This window comes from Mixophyes fleayi, chromosome 6, assembly GCF_038048845.1.
Source record: "Mixophyes fleayi isolate aMixFle1 chromosome 6, aMixFle1.hap1, whole genome shotgun sequence".
NCBI lineage: Eukaryota > Metazoa > Chordata > Amphibia > Anura > Limnodynastidae > Mixophyes > Mixophyes fleayi.
The window spans coordinates 35,396,860-35,417,788 of NC_134407.1; the positions used below are offsets into that span (position 1 = coordinate 35,396,860).

The 20,929-nt window shown below is 38.0% G+C and overlaps 1 protein-coding gene across 1 annotated transcript in view; it reads left to right on the plus strand.

The window, feature by feature from the left end:
- TLX1 (T cell leukemia homeobox 1) overlaps positions 1 to 12,287 on the plus strand; it is a 111,457-nt gene extending 99,170 nt beyond the window's left edge. The window contains exons 3-4 of the mRNA XM_075216268.1: positions 4,499 to 4,573; positions 12,092 to 12,287. Of these exons, the coding sequence (XP_075072369.1) occupies positions 4,499 to 4,573; positions 12,092 to 12,233 (217 nt within the window). The 3' untranslated portion in view covers positions 12,234 to 12,287. The remainder of the gene's footprint in view (positions 1 to 4,498; positions 4,574 to 12,091) is intronic.
- The last annotated feature ends 8,642 nt before the right edge of the window (positions 12,288 to 20,929 follow it).

Consider the following 20,929-nt stretch of genomic DNA (forward strand, 5'->3'; position numbering starts at 1 on the left):
GGCAGAGGTGGCTAATTAGTCAATTTGACGATCAATGGAATTTAAAAACAAGCCAAATGTACAGTATTTTTCTGACCATTTGTTTATGTCATTTATTTACGCACATACCACTACGAAGCATTGAGCATGCAACGTCTGGCACCGTAGCATAATTATAATTTGATGTTTATTAGGTTAAGAAGAACTATCTACTATATAAATGCCTAGTGGCGTGTGTGAAAAAAAAAAACAAGCTGCAGCGCCACCTGCTGGGCAGAGTTATACACTGACCTATATATTTCTTGAAGGAGAAGTGACAGTTGGGAGTGGTTGGTGGTTGTCGGGGGTGACAGTGGGGAGTTTTTAACACCTTAATTAGCTTGAGGAAGGATGTGGCGATGAAGATGAAGGATGAGGTGATGGAGAAAAATGATGAGGTGTGACATGTGGACAAAACCACATTAAAAAAGGGCGCTTGCGTCGGGAAGTAACGCTCTTCCGCTGAGGAGGCCTGGGCTATGGCCCAAATGCATGACAAGAACCTTTTTAACACCTTAAGTAGCTTGACTTAACTAGAATGCATGAGTATCATGCACGGGTTAACTTGTTAACAAAATATTTTTCAATGCTGTGTAGCTTTAGATTGGACAAATTCAATTGATCTCATTAAAACCATTTGCATGCTTTTCTTAATTATAATTAGTATCTGATTCTCTTTCTCCACCTCTTTGGTATGTTTCTGTCTGTAGAGAGCGTGTAGTCTTATACTGGTCACACACAATGACTAGGTCACAGATGCAATCGGATTGCATTATCCAACAATGAGTAGGGATAGATGTCACAGATGCAATCAGATTGCCTTATCCATTATTATGGGCTTTGCAATGGAAATTGGCTGTAACTGCTACCTTATTATTATTACTATTATTAATATTATTGTTTATTTATAAGGAACCACAAAGGGTCCACAGCGCTGTACATCGGGGATGAGCAGAGTGCATATTTACAAAATTACACAATGCACAAACAGCAATGAGTAATACATAATTAAACAATACATAAGCATACAAAGGACAAACAGCTACGAGTTTAAGAGTGCAACATTTTTTAGAGCAAATGCCTGTATGAAGTAGGCCTGGACCCAGGAGTGTGAGATTGAGAGGTAGGGTAGATAAAATAGGTCTAAAGCTGGTGAGGATGGGGAAGAAGGTGGCTGAAAGGAAAATATGAGCAGGGGGCCTTGCTCATGAGAGATTACATTCTAAAGGGAGCGGTTAGACACAAATGGGTTGACACTGAGTGGGGCAGTGGAGGTGATACCCAAGGCAGAGGGGTAAGAAGGAGGGCTGGTAGACGAAAATAAAGAGATGAGTTTTAAGTGCACGTTTGAAGTCTTAGGACTAGTGGACAGTTTAATAGGGCGCAGAAGTACGTTCCACACTTGTGGAGCAGCACTGGAGAAGTCTGGAATCCGAAGAGGTAATTAGTGTGGTAGTAAGGATTTGATTATTGACAAAGTGGAAAGGGTGGGAGGGAGTGTGGGTAGGAATGAGTTTGGAGAGCTTGTAGGTGAGATGTTTGAACTGGATTTTGTAGGAGCCAGTGTAGTGTAGTGAGTGGCAGAGAGAGGTAGCAGAGGTAGAGCAGTGGGAGAGAAAGAAAAGCTGGGCAGTAGCATTGAGGACAGACTGTAGTGAGGAAAGGGAGGAAGAAGGAAGGCTAGAGAGGAGGATGTTACAGTGGGCTAGACGAAAAATAATGAGGGAGTGAATGAGAGTTTTGGTTCCATGGTGAGAAAGGGCCAGATCCTGAAGATGTTACAACAGTGGAAGCGTAAGGATTGGTAGAGGGACTGAATGTGGGTACTGAAGGAGATAAAAAATTTAAGGATAACTCGTAGGACTTGAGAGACAATGAGAGAGTATTGTTTTCAATGGATAGGGAGTGGACCGGGGGTAATGGAACAGGGGGGGAGGAGGAGAATGATTTCTGCTTTAGACATATTCAATTTCAGAGAATACCGGGACATCCAAGATGAGATGTTCAAAAAACAAATAGAGACATGAGAGAGGAGAGAAGGAGAGAGATCAAGAGTGGTGAGGTAAATTTTGGTATCATCTGCATACAGGTGATATTGGAGACCAGAGGAGCTGAAAGGTTTCCGAGGGAGAAGGGGTAGAGTGAGGAGTGAAGGGGGCCAAGAACAAATCCTTGGTGGACCCCAACAGGATGGTAAAGAGGAAAGGAGGTGGAGTTGGAGTAGAGAGACAGAAAATGAGCGGTGGTTATGATAGGAGGTAAATCAGAAGATTGGCCAATGGAGTAGAGACTTTGCAAGAGGAGAGGGGGGTCAACAATATCAAAGGTTGCAGAGTGGTTCAACAAGTATAAGCTGGGAAAAGTGAGCTGGGACAAGTATAAGCCAGTGAAAATATTTTTAGTGACCTTGGTGAGAGCAGTATACGTAGAGTGCAGGGAACGAAAGCCAGATTGAAGTGAATCAAGGAGGGAATAAGAAGAGAGACACTATTTATGGGTCATCGATGAACTCACACATGGGCCTATAGGCCATCTTATTTTTCATTTTTTTCCAGTCAAAACCAATTTTTCAACAAGCTTGGATTTACATTTTTCCATGGTTTCAAAACCAATTTAATCCGATTGTTTTAAAATAATACATGGAAATGACTCAGCCCTCATTGACCTAAAGCTTCTAAAGAGCAATTTATTCACATAAAAAATAGAAGAATTAAAGAACTGGTATACAAAGGAAGCAGAATGCCGCCTGTACAACTCTGCAATTGTAGACCCAGGCCTGAGGGGCTTCTCCACAAATCTGAATTGCTGATTTAATCCAACTGGCTTTCGATTGATCAGGATTGAACCACACTTTGTACAATCGCGGGCCAATTTAGTCGATTCGAATTGCTACATTAACTAAGTAAAATGTTACTGTGTGTGAGCAACTTTAGACTAATAGGCTCATTTACTAAGTGTATAAGTGGTTTCAGACAGTGAAGGCTTTTGGCTTACTTCATCTATTTACTGAAGAATAAGCTTGTGCATACAACATATCCAATGAAAAGCCATACACTGTTGGCATACATACAACTTGTTTGTCAAGCAGTGCCCATATTTTTCTTTTCTTCTGCATGTTACATTTGCTAACCTGTTTGTGTTCATCATAGGTGGTAGACAGTGGTGACGCAATAGAGGTAATTAGAGGCCCAGGGACCCTGAAGACTCCAGGGTCCCTGGGCCCTGAGCTCCAATATTCCATACAAGCTCAGAGCAGCTTATTGTTTTCTCTTCATTTGCAACTGTTGAAGCACCAACACAACCTATTCAGCAGTTACAGGGGGCCTTCTATATTGTAAGCACTGTATGACAATGTCGCTGCGAAACAGTCCCCCAATTCAGCACTAGAAAGTCTCTAATAACATCTATAAATTCTTTGCTGGTGGTTTCACATGTCCGTGAGTCCCTGGTTTTGAACCTGTGGCTAAGCCACTGACGGAAGATCTCATTGGTCTTTGTAAAACAGTGTTCTACATTATTTTTACATTACTTTTTCATCACATTAAATAAACACATTTGATAGCTATGTATAGAAAAATTAACAATTTACAAATATGTTATTTTTTTTAGTTTTGAAGATAATTTGAAAGCTATTGTTATCAAACATGTTTTATATAACAACACGTCCTGTGTATATATGTTATGTTATTAGTTTTTTATCTCTTAAACTAGAATGTAGGTATTGTGCCAGAAGGAATGGTCTTGTGTATGAGCAGAGTTGGTGGCTAACAGCAGCGCTCACTGCATGGAGGTAGGATCTTTCTCCACAGGCAGGTGCACAAGGTACATGAATGTGACATTTGACGTTGGTCAGGCATTTGTGCACTTTCTGCAATCTGTAATCAACCACTGGCACAAAATGCCTGTAAACCTTTTCTAACAACATAATCTAAACATAGCATTGGTATATGTGTATATACAGTGGTTAGTGTGAGCTGGTATATGGTGATAAGCCACATCGCCACTTCTGCTGCCTGCATAGTAAAACTATCAAATTCTACTCACTGACATTAGAATACGTGGCAGTACCACTATATACTGTACACATACCCCTGCCACCACTGTGTGTGTATATATATATATATATATATATATATATATACAAATCTATAGTTACGGTATATACACAGCACACAGAGTTATATATACTGCAAATGCACAGATTTATTTTTATATATATATATATATATATATATATATGTATATTACATATATATATATATATATATATATATATATATATATATATATATATGTATATATATATATATATATATATATATATATATGTGTAAAACACAGCCATTTGTGTGTGCATATACGCATGCAAATACCTAACTAATTAATGTTTACATTCTACCTTTGCAAATGTATATCTGATCACAACAGAAAATCAATAAAGGCTTCTGACTGACTTTTTTTCCCCTTTTTTTCTTTACAGACGAGTCTTTTCTGAAAACAACAATAAACAGACCGATCTATCAATCAATACAGAATTATATTTTCCCCTTGCAAGGTTAGCTCTTAAATCCAAAGGTCATTACATGTCCTTTTTATTTTATACGTTACCAATAGAGACTATTTTGAATTAATTGTCACAAGTAAGCAGTAGACACAAAAAAATACATTGACTTGTCTATTGCATTTCTATAAAAATTGATACCACTGGTGTCCTTCAAGGTTCTGCCTGTAAATGGGGATTTTAAGTTGGTTAGGTAAATCATTGGCTGGAGCTTTAGATGATGTTGTATTTCATTAACGTCAAAATGTGGTTTTTTTTCCTACCGGACTTAATGCTGACTGCCATCAATAATACCCTACAAATTATCAATTACTTATCATTTTAATACTGGGAATTTTCAACTAGTAATAAATAGCTTGAAAATGTAATTACAAAACTAATAACATGAGTAAATTGTAGGCAGTTAAAATGTATTGGCTATATCCATCTATACTAAAATTTAACTATAAATCCCCCTCCCTACTACTAGCAGAACAGGAATTGTCCTGTGTTAGTAACTAATTACTCTTTGGTGCTTCTGCAATGCTTCCTTCATCTAGCAATCTAGCACCACTAGTTTTTGTAGAGGCAATGCAGATATGATGAAGGTCTTAGATCTGATCAGAGGAGGTCTTGGACATTAGATTTTACCATGACCAGAACAGAACTGATAAGGCCAGGGGGCGAGACTCAGCTACACAGTCTATTAGGAACATTTTGAAGCTTAAGTTCTGGAATGCTCATCCCAATTTCTGGCTACACAACAATCGCATTAGGAAATTGCTTATATTAGTGCAGAAAAGAAAATTTTCGGATCCGAAATATTCTCATGTATGGAAGTGCCCACGTCATTCTCTCCATAACCTTATCAGCCTTGACACACTTGGAATAACTTGGTCCCATGTTACACCATGGAACCCAACAAACTAGCCTTGATTTCAGAAAGCTCAAAGCCAGAATTGTATTTGGCTACAGAATATTGTGAGTCATTGGACTTTATTATATTGGAAATTTCAATTTTACTGCTTTATCCTTTGCCATTATTGATTTTGATTTATTTTCTGGCCAGAACTACTGCATATGTTTGATATTATCTCTTATGATTGTTAATAAATTTCAATTTCTTTTATCAAACAACATATTTTTTTGCACTGCCGTCACACCAATTCTACACCTCCACTCACCCTAGAACCCACTTTACCCTTTAGTTTGTACAAAGCCAGAATACCTGCCCTTATGGTGTCCACCTACCCTTCTTTTTAGATGTTCACTTACTTAAGAATGAAAATAGTCTGATTCCCTATACCCTATCCTCATCACTGATGCATCATTCGGTTCTCACTGGTCTGGCTCAATAGCGACCCTAATTCTAAAGGAATCCCCTTAACTTGAAGTTAAAGGATAAAGCCACCATAGGCTTATCTACTACTTATTCTGGTCTGGAACAACAACAATCATTTCCTCTTGTCGTGTCCTGTAACAAGTCTACCATAAATCCTTCTAATGGTTTCCACACGCTATCATATGATTCCCATGTTGCTGGTTCTACAGACTGGAAAGGAAAGGAAATTGTAGACAGCTCCACCATATGGTGCAAAGTTCCATAACATGTATAGCCTTAAAATATACATTACTCTTCAAACATTGTAAAACGAAAGAGTAGAGTGGATTGATAATGGGCGAGGAGCTGATTGTGAATTGTCATTACCACTGCCATGAATCGGATATCTGGATGGAAACAACAGCGCTGTTAGGTGTAACACCCCTCTCCCAGGTGTCCCTATGAAAGATCTGTTTTTACTAGATTAGTAGTATCATTGGTGTCTCTCCTATGCAGTGCCTCCACCTTAGTCAGAATCACATAGTGTCTTCATTGGGTATTGTCCAGGAAACCTGCAACACCAGAGGAAGACTGAGGGAGATCTGTGACCGCAGACACACAAATCAAATAACGGTGCGTCAAGCAGGTCTTTAGAAGCCACATCGATATGTTTATTTGCAAAGCGTTGGGGCCACTAGATAAATTAACTTTTGTATCAAATATATACTTTTCAAAAGAAGATTGCTTTTCAATATGTACATAAAAGGATCAAATTAAGTAATGTTTCAAATAGGATTTTCAGTGTAATGTTATAAACAATGTTTTATACTAGAGTGTCTCTCTTTTTCCCGCCTTCTAGGCCAAAGTAAACTAAGAGGTACCTAAGGCCGACTTATCACTATATTCACCAGCTAAACACTAGTTGTTTCTAGAAACCATATACCATGCTCTGATTTCACAGGTAGTATTCAATAAGCATAGGCTGCTGACACACATAAACTCGCTCACACAGTGCAATACAAAAATAATACAAAGAGACAGTAATACAGTAATAAATGTCCAAATCTTTGGTGTCCTGTAGTATAAAAGGTACATTTTCTTGCTCACTTGATCTCAGATGAATAAATAAACACAGCTCACTTGAATCTCTAGGGTTATATAAAACTAGCAGAAATAATACACAAACTGCAGAATCTTTTCTCCAGAAAGAAATATATTTCTCACAAATATAATTTCCAATACTGCTTTTCCCTCACTTGATATTTCTTAAAATGGTGGTAGATACTGATGCAAACAAAATGGTAGCTGCTCCATCCAATTAGCTATAATGAAGAAACTGCACCACTTTCTTTCATCTCCTGTAGCTCCCAGAGTATGTCACATTTGCAGATTACTTATTGAAGTGCTTCTCCTTTGCGTTTAACAAGCTATTTATTCTATATATCTCATTCCTAGAATCCCTGGCAGTCTTTCCCTGCAATACACAGTCAGGTAAAATGGTTTTAAATCAATATCTTTGGGTCTCCTCACCAATTCCCTGTCTAACTAAACTGTAACCACAAATATCAGTCCAGCAAACAGATAATTCAATAATAATCAGTACTTACCCCACAGTTCTCCAACTGTCACTTTCAAAACAGCTCCTCTCAGCAATGGCGTCTGTCAGTCTGACCCACTCTTCTTCTCATAGTCCTGAAGTCTTCTACAGTCCCTTCCTCTCCTTGACTGAGACTCTGAGTAATAAACCCAACTCCTGGTTCCACAGCGCAGCTTTCTCCAATTCTCATTCTCTCAGTGGCTCTGGTTTCTGGCTCCCAGCTTCTCTTACTCAACCTCCTCTCAGCTCTCTAGCTCTTCCTTCCTCTGCTTTCCTGGCTTCACACACAGTTTTCCCACCCGTGATAGCCTCTGCGTGTCTCTCTGAACTCAAATGCAGTCTGGGGGATGTAGTCTCCAAGCTACCTCAATGTGTTCAGTTTCACATGCACTGCCTATCACAGACATCATCATCATTTATTTATATAGCACCAACATATTCCGTAGCGCTTTAAAATTGGGGACAAGCACAGTAATACTAATAAACAAACTGGGTAAAACAGACAAAGAGGTGAGAAGGCCCTGCTCGCAAGCTTACAATCTATGGGACAATGGGAGTTTGATACATGAGGTTAAGTCTACATTTTGCATTTTGACTCAGCCAGACTGCAAAGGTAAAAGTGACTCATAAGATAAATGATCCTGTCACACAACAATGTTGGTTAGGGGGTCGTTGTCTTTTGTGAAATTGTGTAATGTGTGGTAATAGGATAATGTAGTGAGGTTAAGAGGGTGGTTGAGGAATATTATAAGTTGTCTGAAGAGGTGGGTTTTCAGAGAACGCTTGAAAGTTTGTAGACCAGAGGAGAGTCTTATTGTGCGAGGGAGAGAATTCCATACAGTGGGTGCAGCTTGAAAAAAGTCCTGTAACCGGGAATGGGAGGATGTAATGAGGGTGGATGAGAGACGCAGATCTTGTGCAGAACGGAGTTGGCGAGTTGGGAGATATTTTGAGACAAGAGAGGAGATGTATGTTGGTGCAGCTTTGTTGATGGCCTTGTAGGTTAGTAAAAGTATTTTATATTGGATTCGGTAGAAAACAGGCAACCAGTGTAGAGACATACAGAGTGATTCAGCAGAGGAATAACGATTTGCAAGGAAAATCAATCTTGCCACTGCATGCAAAATAGATTGTAGGGGTTTGAGTCTGTTTTTGGGAAGACCAGAAAGGAGGGAATTGCAATAGTCAATGCGGGAGATGATAAGTGCATGAAGACATCAGCGCTACATCGGTATTACTTACTTCATATACAAACTACAATTGGAAAAACTCCCCTACACATATTACAATAACAATTATTTCAATTGTTTAGAACAAATATTTATTTTTGCCCCAGTGGCTGTTGAATAGTATTCCTCAAATTTCCCATGGCCAATCTCCACACTATAGCCATGAAGCCATTTTCAATACTCAGGAATTTTATAACCTGTGATGGGCCCTCTAACTTGCCAGGAGTGAACGATATCCCATACTTTATAAACACTGAGAGCAAATTTTGAAGTAAAATTCCCTGGCCTTATGCACAAGAAGTCATCTAAATAATACACAACCCAGGTGATCCATCTTCCTTGCTTATGAACCATTCTAAAAATAATTTAAAGGCCTCAAAATAAGACATGCTATGGAAGGGATGCACTTATCTATATACCATTTATGCTCCAATTTTGCAACCAAGCAATGCATGCATTTAGGGTGTATTGGTAAAAGTCGAGGGGCTAAGTCTCCACTTTCGTCGTCAGTGCTCCCCATACACCTAACTAATTTAAAGGCCTTATCAAAGAAAGTATAACATATCCTAGTCAACGCTACATCAATTTAATCATTCACTGAATATTTATTCAGGAAAAAATGATGATGCATGTGCAGAGACTTTCCTACCTCTTTATAGGGAAATACTCAATTCCTTAAATTCAACAGTGTCAAAAACTCAAAGGGACCAACCATTCTATCCAGTTATATCTCTTTTTATCATTTTTGCTGGATGCAAATTCTTACTTCCCTTTGTTGAAAGGAAATCCTAAACCATTCTGAAAACCATGAAGCAGTAATTCTGCCCCCATCTGTGGACCTTCTGCAGCTTAAACCACATAAATAGGAAGTGATTGTTGCCCCTTCAGTTACAACATTCAGACCTAAATTTGCAAGAAGTCCCCCACCTACACTGGATATAATTGAAAAGCCAGCATATGCCCCTCATATGGTGACAAAATTTATTAAACAGGTTGGTTGCTGTCTGAAAGAGGATAAATGACAACCTCACCAAGATTCCTCTGTTTTTATCTTTTGGAACAGACATCAACCCCATCCATAGGTCAATGTCCTTGTCATCCTTTTCAGCCAAGTGTTACCACCATAATCACTGTATGCTACCCAGATAGTATCCACATAAAAAAATTTTTTTTTCTTTTTTGCTACCAAACTACCCATCATGGTAAAGACTTAGAACCAATTGCAAAACCTATACCATAGCCTATCTTCATTTTTCTTCCTCTTATGCTCTTTCCATTTTCCTATTTCTTAATGCTAAACTTAACCAATGGCAGCAGGGTGAAAAGTCTCTGTTTGGATGGTACCACCAGCACTTGCCCCTTTGATAAATTACCAACCAGGCTCCAGACAGCTATGGCTATGATCACCCTGACCAGTTTTCTCTCCCTATTTCAATGTCCTTTAAGCCTGCTACAAATAACCATATGTCAGTGTCTGTCATAATATTTACCTTATCTAATTTACCCGTGTATGTACTAAATAAATTTATCCATGTGCTAATAAATGATCATCTGAAAGCTCTATGCAGCCCACTAACCATATAGCCATTATCCCTGTCTCCCTGCTAATCTAGTAGTCCTGTATCTTGGACTTGGACTGTTAATCCCACAGTAGCATTAATTAAAGTTCCCTTATTGTTCTGTGCATCATTATCCATGCTGACGAGCAATATAACCCAAAAACTCAAAAATAGGAGGGGTTAGGTCCACTCTAGGGAATGGACTCCTCACCTAATGTTTGCACCAAATTGTGCATTTCTACACACATTATAAGTGACATAATGTGAGGGGGTGCTCTCCCAACTAAACATACAGATACAAAAATGATCATGTGGTATTGGCCACAAGATTAAGGTTGGTTTTTGAGGCACTCCAGTCCAATGACAGTTATAAAAACCATTTTTATTATTAATCTATTAAAAAAAAACAAATCAGTTTTTATATAGGTCTCTGAAGGCAAAATATTAAACTCAAGAAGGTGAAACGAATATTAGAAAACTAGTGAAAATAAATCCTGTAAAAAACACCAACCCCTCTATTGAAGTCAGTATGGGATAGGTGTAAATGTTATTACTTAAGAATAACGTTAGTATCCTAAAAGTGGAGGAGATCGATGAATAAGCAAATCTGACAAATCTTTATTAATTTAAGCTTTCACAATTTCTTAGATCTCCTTATATTCCAGTATCACTCCCCTATTTATAACAGTAGGTTTGTGTATCCTGGAATATATACTAAACACTTCTATATCAAATTGGAGTTACTAAATAACACACATATTCCCAAACATGCATATAGAGGCTATGTGGATATCCTGGGGGCTGAGAAAGGGGATCTATGTATACCAATAATCTAAACAATTGTAAATAAACTGGATCTAGTAGCTCGCTAATTTTGTGTGCGTAAACAATTATTACAAGGAACTTTCAATCTGTCCCAATATCAGTTAGATATGGACCAATAATATTCCTTATGTTAAAATAAGACCAAGTGAAAAAATAATAATAATGAATTGTGATTCACAAATTTTAATAATATTTATATGTATTAATGATTTTATTATTTCTATTTATTTCTTTAGCTTAATTATTGTTTCAATAGTAGTACATCTATGCCCATGTAATACTAGGTCCTTTAATGAATGACACTACTTAAGTTATATATTATGCTGTCCATCGACAATGTTGATCTAGTTCACACCGTGGCCACAAACAGCAAGAAGAATCCGTTCTGGCCCTGGGCCTTTGGTTCGGTGATCCTTAATCCCCGCAACTTCCTCTGCCCGGGATCCCGTTAGAAGGATCAGCCTCTAGCAGCCTCTATCACACGGCCCCAAGATTCACCACACCCAGATCTGCATTAGATTTGCATACCACATTTTTAAGTCACTGACTTGAATTAATAAATAAACTGTACAATTATTAGTATGTTATTAGTATTATTTTAAAATAGCACATACAAATTGGACAAAAGGAACTTCAGCCTTCTCCCTATCATACAAGCTTACAGTTTTTTTACCCTCAATATACAGGATATAGCATAGAACTGTCCACTTTCAGACAGGTCATAATGATACTACTGACATAAAAAGTATAGACTTTTTCAGGTTCTACATCGCTTCCTCTGTTGGGGATCACTTGCCCTTGGAGGGATCGCAGACCACTGTAGGATGCCCAGAACATTCCCTGGTATCCCCAGAAGTCCTCTAGTTAATGCCATGATTGGTCAATCCTGCTGTGATTAAAATCAGCCTCTAATTTATATCTAGGGAGGAGGGACTATATCTTGCCTCCACCATTGACTGACCTTCACTTATTAATCTACAATTTTATTTTTATTTTTTACAGGTCACCCCAAGTCATCATAAGGTCTGCAACACCTCAAGCATCAAATTTCACCTCACCGCCTGTGAAATTCACATCATCGATCAATAACATCTTCACACCTGCGATACCAACCAAAGTTCTAAATTCCGCTGGTGCTTTTTAGAATGAACTACCAAAACAACGGATACTGCCATCCTGACATTGGCGAGATACATTTCATTTTACACGTCACGCGTATTTTAAAGTGTATAAAATATATATTCAGCATAGCCTGTGGTTTTATATTTTGTGGATTTCCATTCATTGTGTGACATACTTAGTTGTCAAATAATGTTGATAGTTTTTTTGCCCAAATTTTCAGCAGCATAATTTTAGTTATAAAACTGTAAATTCAAATTAGGTTATTGAGAGTGTACAGTATACTTCCAAAAAATACATGGGTTTGTGAAGCAAAAAGGCTGTTTTGAGATTGTAAATGTTTGTATCTTTCATGGTGGATTTTTTTGTTTATGAATTTTTAGCACCATGATGTTCAGGGGTTGCTGTAAATATATGCTAACTATGTGCTTAATAGAGAGGAGGGTCTAGCATTTTAAAATCTACACTACTTTTTAACAGTTTATAAACTTTTTGCACGTATTGAGCAAAAAAGGCCAAAACATTATTTTTTGCTTCATTTATGATAACATGGAGTATATTTACTAAGCGAGATTCCGACAAACCACCGATTCTTGGCGGCTTGCCGTCATTTTTTTTAAATGGCAATTAAATGAAAGACAAGGCTCACTGTTTTAATAAAATGACTGCAAACCGTAGAGGCGCCGCTTGGTAAATATACCCAGATGAGTTTAGACAAGGTATGAAATTTATCATCATCATCATCTTTATTTATATGGCGCAACAGAATCCACAGAGCAGTACAATCAGCAAAAAAATGAACTGAATAAAAATACAGATAAGTAAGGGACAAGAGAAACAATAAAACTCAATACCCAAAGAGAAAGCAACTACATAAGAAGACAAGACTAGAACAAAGGAAACATTACAAAGAGGATGAGGATCTAGGAGGTAGAGAGGTCCAAACTTGTGAGAATTACCATTAAGAGGATTCAGGTAGTAAATGGAGAGGAATGATTTGTCTTAGGATGGGGCCAGGTAGGCAAGTTTGAAAAAGTGAGTTTTGAGGGATTAATTCAGTTGACTTAATATAAAGCAGAACATTTTCTAAAATATACTTACACTTAGGTTCACAGTAATAATGCCGAAACTGCTGCATATCAAGATTTTGAAACTTGACCTGGGTTGCCAGATACACAAGTATTTTTAGTAGTAGTAGTAGTAGTAGTATTAATTACTCATCTTCTACTGATTTCAAAGATCCCAAATCTTCATATACTCCTGGTGCTGGCTCCGGTATGTGTTTTCTGGGGGGAGGAAGGGGCAGATTAATATAGTTAGGGGACTCATGTGTGAGGGGTATTAATGATATGTGGGAGGTATGGAGACTGTGTTTAAGAATTGCCCACAGCACCTAGTAACCGTGCACTAGTTCTGTTCCGTCCTCGTGATGGGTTTAGGTGTGTCTTAGCCTGGCTGTGATCTCTTACATGTTTTAACCTCTGTGTCTTAAACGTATGTGTCAAGGCAAAGGGTCTTGCCTCGACCCTTGATCTGCGATTGTTTCTTTCATAGTCCGATTCATCATTACTTTAGAGCACATTACCATACTATACTGTTATTTAGAAGGTGAGCCATTCTCACATTTCATAGTATCATTTTCCATATCGGGCCAAAAGTTATTTTTTAGGTAAATTGATTCATGATTTATTTTTTACTACTGGTTTAATCAAAAACAGTTGTTTGGAAGGTTGTTAAGGATTTTTTTAAAGGATTTTAAGCTTGTGTGAACCAACTTGAATGTGGTTGAGTTTAATTAGTACAGTGAACTTCCAGCAGAGTAGTGTTTGTAATTTGAATTAAAAATAAAATGACAATTCTTTTTTGTTATTTCAAAATCTTATTCAAATAGAGTTTCAAAATAAAGATATTTAAAAATAATAATTTTATCATGAACTGCAAAGGCAAACAGCACAGTACAAACGCAAACCGGTTTGATATTTTTCTAAGGTCTGTAATACAGGTGCACAGAGAACATAAAACTCTACTAAGAATATCAGAGTCACTATAAGAGAGAAACCACGTTTCCAGTTCTTAGAGCAATAGCACTATTTGCTGTAATTGTGGTTACATTCTTGGCCCAAATCAGGGTAATTCTGCCGTGTGTATTCACAAATTAAATAGTTCTTTTCTCAGCCCATACACAAACTGACATAAATATTAATACTAATTTAATGTACATTACAAAAGACAAATATTGTGAATCACTATTAGATTACTTACAAAGTAGAAGTTCCTTATATTTTTGTAGCAAGAACATTTGCATTTTGTTGTTATTAATTCCATAGAATTGTCCCAAAATTCTGCTGCCAGTGACAATTTTCACAGTTTTCCCTTATTGCTCCCCCAATTGACTTTGATATTCTGTTGGGTGTATCTGATTATTATGTACATGTTCTTATGGTGACCTTTTATAAATGTTTATTAAGTTGTTATTTATAATGATGATGCTGACTACATATGTAGTACTGTGGTAATGTTTTGTATAGTGTACGGAGTGGAGGTAATTGTTTGATGGGGTCTTGGCAATTTTTATTGGCGTAGTGCTTTGCAGTTACATCACAGTGTAGATTTGCTTTCAGTATTTTTCATAGAGTACTTTTTATAATGTTCTAAAGGTTGGCAGTCAGTGGGCAGTGGACTAGTGGTAGAGGACACAGTTATGCTCAAGTCTTTTTCCATTATTATTATTATTATTATTATTGTAGATTTGTAAGGTGCCACAGTGCTCCGCAGCACCATACAGTAGGGAAAACGGTACATACATAAAACAGGGACATACAAGGTAGACAAAATAAACAGAGACATGAAAACAAAGGGTATGAAGGACCTGCTCATTAGAGAGCTTACATTCTAAGTGAAAAAGGGCACAGCTATAACAAGAGGAGCAAATGTGGTTCAGAGTGGAGATTGGGACAGTTGTGAGGGTGTATTAATGTGAATAGTGTTATTGGGGATAAGGTCACCTCTAAAAAAGAGATGGGTTTTCAAAGAGCATCTAAAGATTTGAAGGTTGTTCATAATTATCATCAGGGGCAAACACAGGATTTGTAGGGGGGGGGGGGTTCCACATCACGCCAGTGGGCGTGACAAGCATGCATGGGGGTGTGGCTATAATTTTAGATAGTGCTTGGCTGCTCTCCAACTCTTCCTATCCCTATAATATAAATGGGCAATGCTGCGTGCACTACTGTTAGGTGCACACAACTCTCCCTTTTCAAGCAGAGCCGTGTGAAGCGGGGGCAGGTTCAAGCCATCTCAATTATACAGTACCCCAGGCTTGGTGGGGGTTTCTGGGTACTAAGAACCCCCCCTCCTCGGTTTGCCTATGATCATGATGTATGTATATGGGCAGTACTATGACTACAGGTGGCTTTGTATTTTTGCTCATTTGAAAGATAATGATGATTTTTACAACTGGGTGTATTTTTTTTAGTAACACACGGTACTCATATTCAGGGGCATAGGAACGAAAATTTTCATGTGGGGGCAGAAGGCCAATAACTACTATTGGGCTTGGAGCCCCTTTTTCTTACTTTTGGTATCTTGTTTTACAACAGTTATAACAGTGACTGTAGAGATAGAAAGACTCTCTATGCTAATTTTTGTCAGTGTTTAAGGGGTTAACCCCAGTTACATTGATTATTTTACTATAAAAATGTATTCATACATTATTAAATATTATTATTAATATTAACTACCAATTAGTACAATAGTTGTTAGAAAGGTAGATAAATTCAATTGTTCATCTTAAAAACTTACATTTTTCAGAGTCATTAACCTAGTTCTTATTCAGATTTCATTAACAGCCTAATCTCATTGATTGGAAGTGTTTTTAAATCTTTAGTTACTGCCTTCTGGTTATGGTATGTTCTATAAATTTAAATTGCTATAAATTACTATATCTCGTGTGTGTTACTGGACGCACCACACAAAATTTAGGGTAAAAGTAAAGTTAATAGCTGTTCATCATCAATACAGGTTATTTATTAAATGTTTATAAACGGAACACTTAGGGCTAGATTTACTAAGCTGTGGGTTTGAAAAAGTGGGGATGTTGCCTATAGCAACCAATCAGATTCTAGCTTTCATTAATTTAGTACCTTCAACAAAATGATAGCTAGAATCTGATTGGTTGCTATAGGCAACATCCCCACTTTTTCAAACCCGCAGCTTAGTAAATCTAGCCCTTAGAGTTTTTTAAATAGACAAATCAATCAATCTGTATTAAGTCTATATTAAGGCAATCTATATTAAAGAACATTTGGTAGTTGTAATAAGACAATCTATATTTTAAAAAACTTTCACATGTTTAGAAAAGATACCATGACTTCACCCCCATTTTCATTTCATTCATCCCCATTCGCTTTTGTGTAGAAGTTCATGGGGGGGGGGTTTAAAACACAGTCTTTGTCCACCCAAAAGAAATCAAGTGGGGGCAACTGCCCCCTTTGCCCTCTCCCCCCCCCCCCCCCCCTCCGGTTCCTGCACCCCTGCTCATTTTACAGCTATGGTCACGGGAGAGGGAAGTTGGAGGCAGGATTTTGCGTGAATCAAACAGGCCATGTCGCTGAAAATACCGGTGATGCAATTTTCACATTTTGATTTGCTGATCCACAGAATGTCCACTTTGCACTGTACAGTATTTGTATTAATGTATAAAAATATAAAATATATAAAAGAAAACTGACTCCGACTACACCATGATAGGCACATCCCTATCTTTAAGCAGAGAAAATACGGAAAGTTGCACATTAATGATGGTGTGACCATGTTCTGCTCATTAATGATTGTGTATTACATTTTTATCACCATCTTTTGACATATTCTAATTTGCTTTGCAGTAAAAATATTTTTACAGATTTACAAACACAATATTCACAGTAAATAGGCTAAAACGCGATGTGCCAGACCCAAAAGGAAGGACGGAACAAGGAATGGGAGGGGGATCTGACAAATGGCCGGGTGGGCTCTATTCAATTTTCATGTTCACATAGCTTCTGTCAATGAAATCCATTAATACAGTGTTTCCCAAATCCAGTCCTAAGGGAGACCTAACAGTGCAGGTTTTTCAAAGATACTGTGGATCTTTTACAGTGTGTCCGTCAGTGATGAACTACACCTGTGCTCCAGCAAGGAGATGCTGTAAACATGCACTGTTAGGGGTCCCTGAGGACTGGATTTAGGAAACACTGATCTAGTGTATTTATTGTGATATTAGGTGTTTATATCGGTATGCTGTCAGGAATTCCAGCTGTGTTGCCCATATGAAATAAAACCTTCCCAATGTATTTCTTTGTAAATGTGTGAGTTCTATGTACGATTTCAGGGCAGCTTCATTGTCATTTTTGTTGTATTGTCTTTGCAAAAATAACCTGAATTATAAGTACCAAAAAGTGAATAATTGGTGTACTATTGTGTATTTTTTCTAAAGTTTGAATTCTCAGTAACGAAGCAGAGTTTGTTGCAGTGACAAGCGCACCATGGCACAGAATGTGGCTCATGCCAGTTGAGAGCATAGGTGCCCAAAGTAAATCTTAAGCTGTAAAAAGTATTTACGCCCATATGCTGAGTCGGAGGGATCTGTAGATATATCCAGCTCTGTACCAGTAGCCTATGTTCCCAACATTACATCAGACGTACTTACACCCAGATACACTGACACCCAACCAGATTGTAAGCACAAGAAAAGTTTTTTAAAAAATTTGTTTTGATAGCAAAAAGCAAATCCATTTTTGGGTTTTATTTATTTTTTAAAAAATAACTCTTTTATAGAGCAGGTATAATGTTCCTTCTCATGTAGGAATGAACGTAGCAAAAACTGATGCTAAAATATGCCCACAAATTCACATAATATAGACACAAGCAATGAAGAAAGCTTCAGAGATGAATTTGCAATCAGCCAATCAGAAGCAGCTAGCTAGTGCTGACGGTCATTATTATCATCCGCGTGTATTTGCACCAGCCCCCAGGATCCTGCAATTGATATGGCTACTGACAAGCAAACATGCATCTCTATATGGGACTACCATAGTTCACAATTACACAAACACGCCCTTACTTTGGTCTCCTTTCCTCCCCCCGTCTCTTTCTCAAATTGCATACAAATGTAGGTTTTTTTTGTGAGCATGCTCATTACAAATTTGCATATTTTATGCTAAGCAAACCGTCATACGCCCTACTCAGCATGAGACACAATGTCTTTTGCACATAGTTGCCTACTCTCCCGGAGTAGCGGTGAGACTCCCGAATTTCTGGGCGTTCTCCCAGGACTCCCGGGAGAGCAGGTCAACCTCCCGGTTCCTAATAATCTAAATATTAATGAGGTAGGGGCGGGGCTTAGGATGCGAATCGAGCTCCAATGTGGTCCCATCCCCTGCTACGATTGGTCAGAACGGGTGATTGCTGTTTAGGGGGCGGGGCCAGATGAAGCGACACACCGAACATGCCTACCTCCCCCTGATCTCCCAGAGCCCTCCTTGTGATAGTTGGCAAGTGTGCTTTTGCAATTAAATCAAATTTCCTGGGCTGCTCATGGCTAAAGTATGAAAAGGTCTGTCCGAAAATGGCTTTAGTTCTTAACTTGATCCTTAGCCATGGTGCATTATTCACTGCAATAAACTCTATCCCATCTGTAGGTCAATATTACATTATCTTGGTTGGTTTCAGTGTGGTTATTTTCCTCCGGTGCTTGGATATGACTAGATTTAAGAATGTGTTATGAGAAAAGGCTTGGGACTTCCAAATCTAAAGCACAAGTCTGCATTGTTTTTACATTAACGTATTAAGACATATGTAATTATGGAAGACTTGCTGCTATTTTAACATTGTGTGCGTGAAATATTGTTGACACATCGTTATATTTCATGTTCTTGATAATTTTGTAATTAAAACAGACTTGTGTGTAATTTTCATAATTAGTGATAAGTATGTTAATTAAACTAATGTATAAATCTGTACGTTATGTTAACACAATACTATAGCAATGTAAGCATTTTAAATTCCATACCAGCAATACAAACAGACATTTGAAGGTTTACGCTCCATTAAAACGTGGCTTATAATCGTTCCTTGATTTTGGTTATATTTGCAATACATGAATATATTATTTTAGATGCTGTCACTTAAAGGGAAATATACCTTTTACATCAGTTTAGTTACTTTATATAATATATTTTTATGTGTGGTCTATAAAACATATGGGCATCAACAACTGCTCCCAATAAATCTTACTTACAAAATGAATGAAATATACCATATTGGTTGTACTGCAGTTGGGCAGCACGGTGGCTCAGTGGTTAGCACTTCTGCCTCACAGCACTGGGGTCAAGAGTTCAATTCCCAACCATGGCCTTAACTGTGTGGAGTTTGTATGTTCTTCCCGTGGTTTGCGTGGGTTTCCTCCGGGTGCTCCGGCTTCCTCCCACACTCCAAAAATATACTAGTAGGTTAATTGGCTGCTATCAAAATTGACCCTAGTCTGTCTCTCCATCTGTCTGTGTGTGTGTGTATGATCATCATCATCATCACCATTTATTTATATAGCGCCACTAATTCCGCAGCGCTGTACAGAGAACCCATTCACATCAGTCCCTGCCCCATTGGAGCTTACAGTCTAAATTCCCTAACATACACACACACACATACAGACAGAGAGATAGACTAGGGTCAGTTTTGATAGCAGCCAATTAACCTACTAGTATGCTTTTGGAGTGTGGGAGGAAACCGGAGCACCCAGAGGAAACCCACGGGAATTAAGACTGTAAGCTTCCATGGGGCAGGGACTGATGTGAATTATTTCTCTGTACAGCGCTGCGGAATTTGTGGCGCTATATAAATAGATGATTATGATGATGCAATAAAGGTCATTTATAGTGCAAAGCATTAGGGCGCAATGTGTTTTTCAATTTGCGCAAATGCCCCTATTTATCCACTGTTACATAAGTGCACGTCCACATTGATATTTTGAGAACCGAACCACCCTTGGAGAAACAATCTGCACCACCTTTTTTCGGGAAATCTGCATTGTAGAAAGAGTGAACATGTCACTTTAAAGTCCATTCTATCACTTTAGGATCACAGCTCCAATAACTTTCCCTTTTTGTCTCTAAAATGCTGCTTAGTGAGGCGATATTGAAGCTGTATTATTACATGTATCATGTTTGTGTCTTTGAATGTTTTTATGAAATGTGCCAAAAAATGTGTTCCTCTGTGAAGCGCACCTGAATGGTTTCCACCCTCTCTGGTGACATGCAAACATACGTGCCCAGGGCCTGTGTGAAGCAGTAAGTGTGGCAGGCAAGCACTCTATTTCAGGGGCACAACACCAAATGCTTGCGCAGAAAGAATATTGCTTCTTTTGAGCATGTGCATGGCTGGCACATGTGCAGTGAAGCCCTGAGCGACAAGTCAAGGAGCACGCGCTGGGCACCGAGCAGGGGTGTCGAACATTCCAGCATCGGCCCTTCTAAAAACACAACACTCCCAGAAATGCACTTTCTCCACTCCTTGAATTTAATTGAAATAATTTAATTGAAATATTTTAATCTCACAAAATATATATATATATATATATATATATATATATATATATATATATATTTACAACAAGTAATACCCCAATCCATCCAGCTTATCCTGTCAGGGGATGAATATTATTGCAACATGTACACACTATTATTG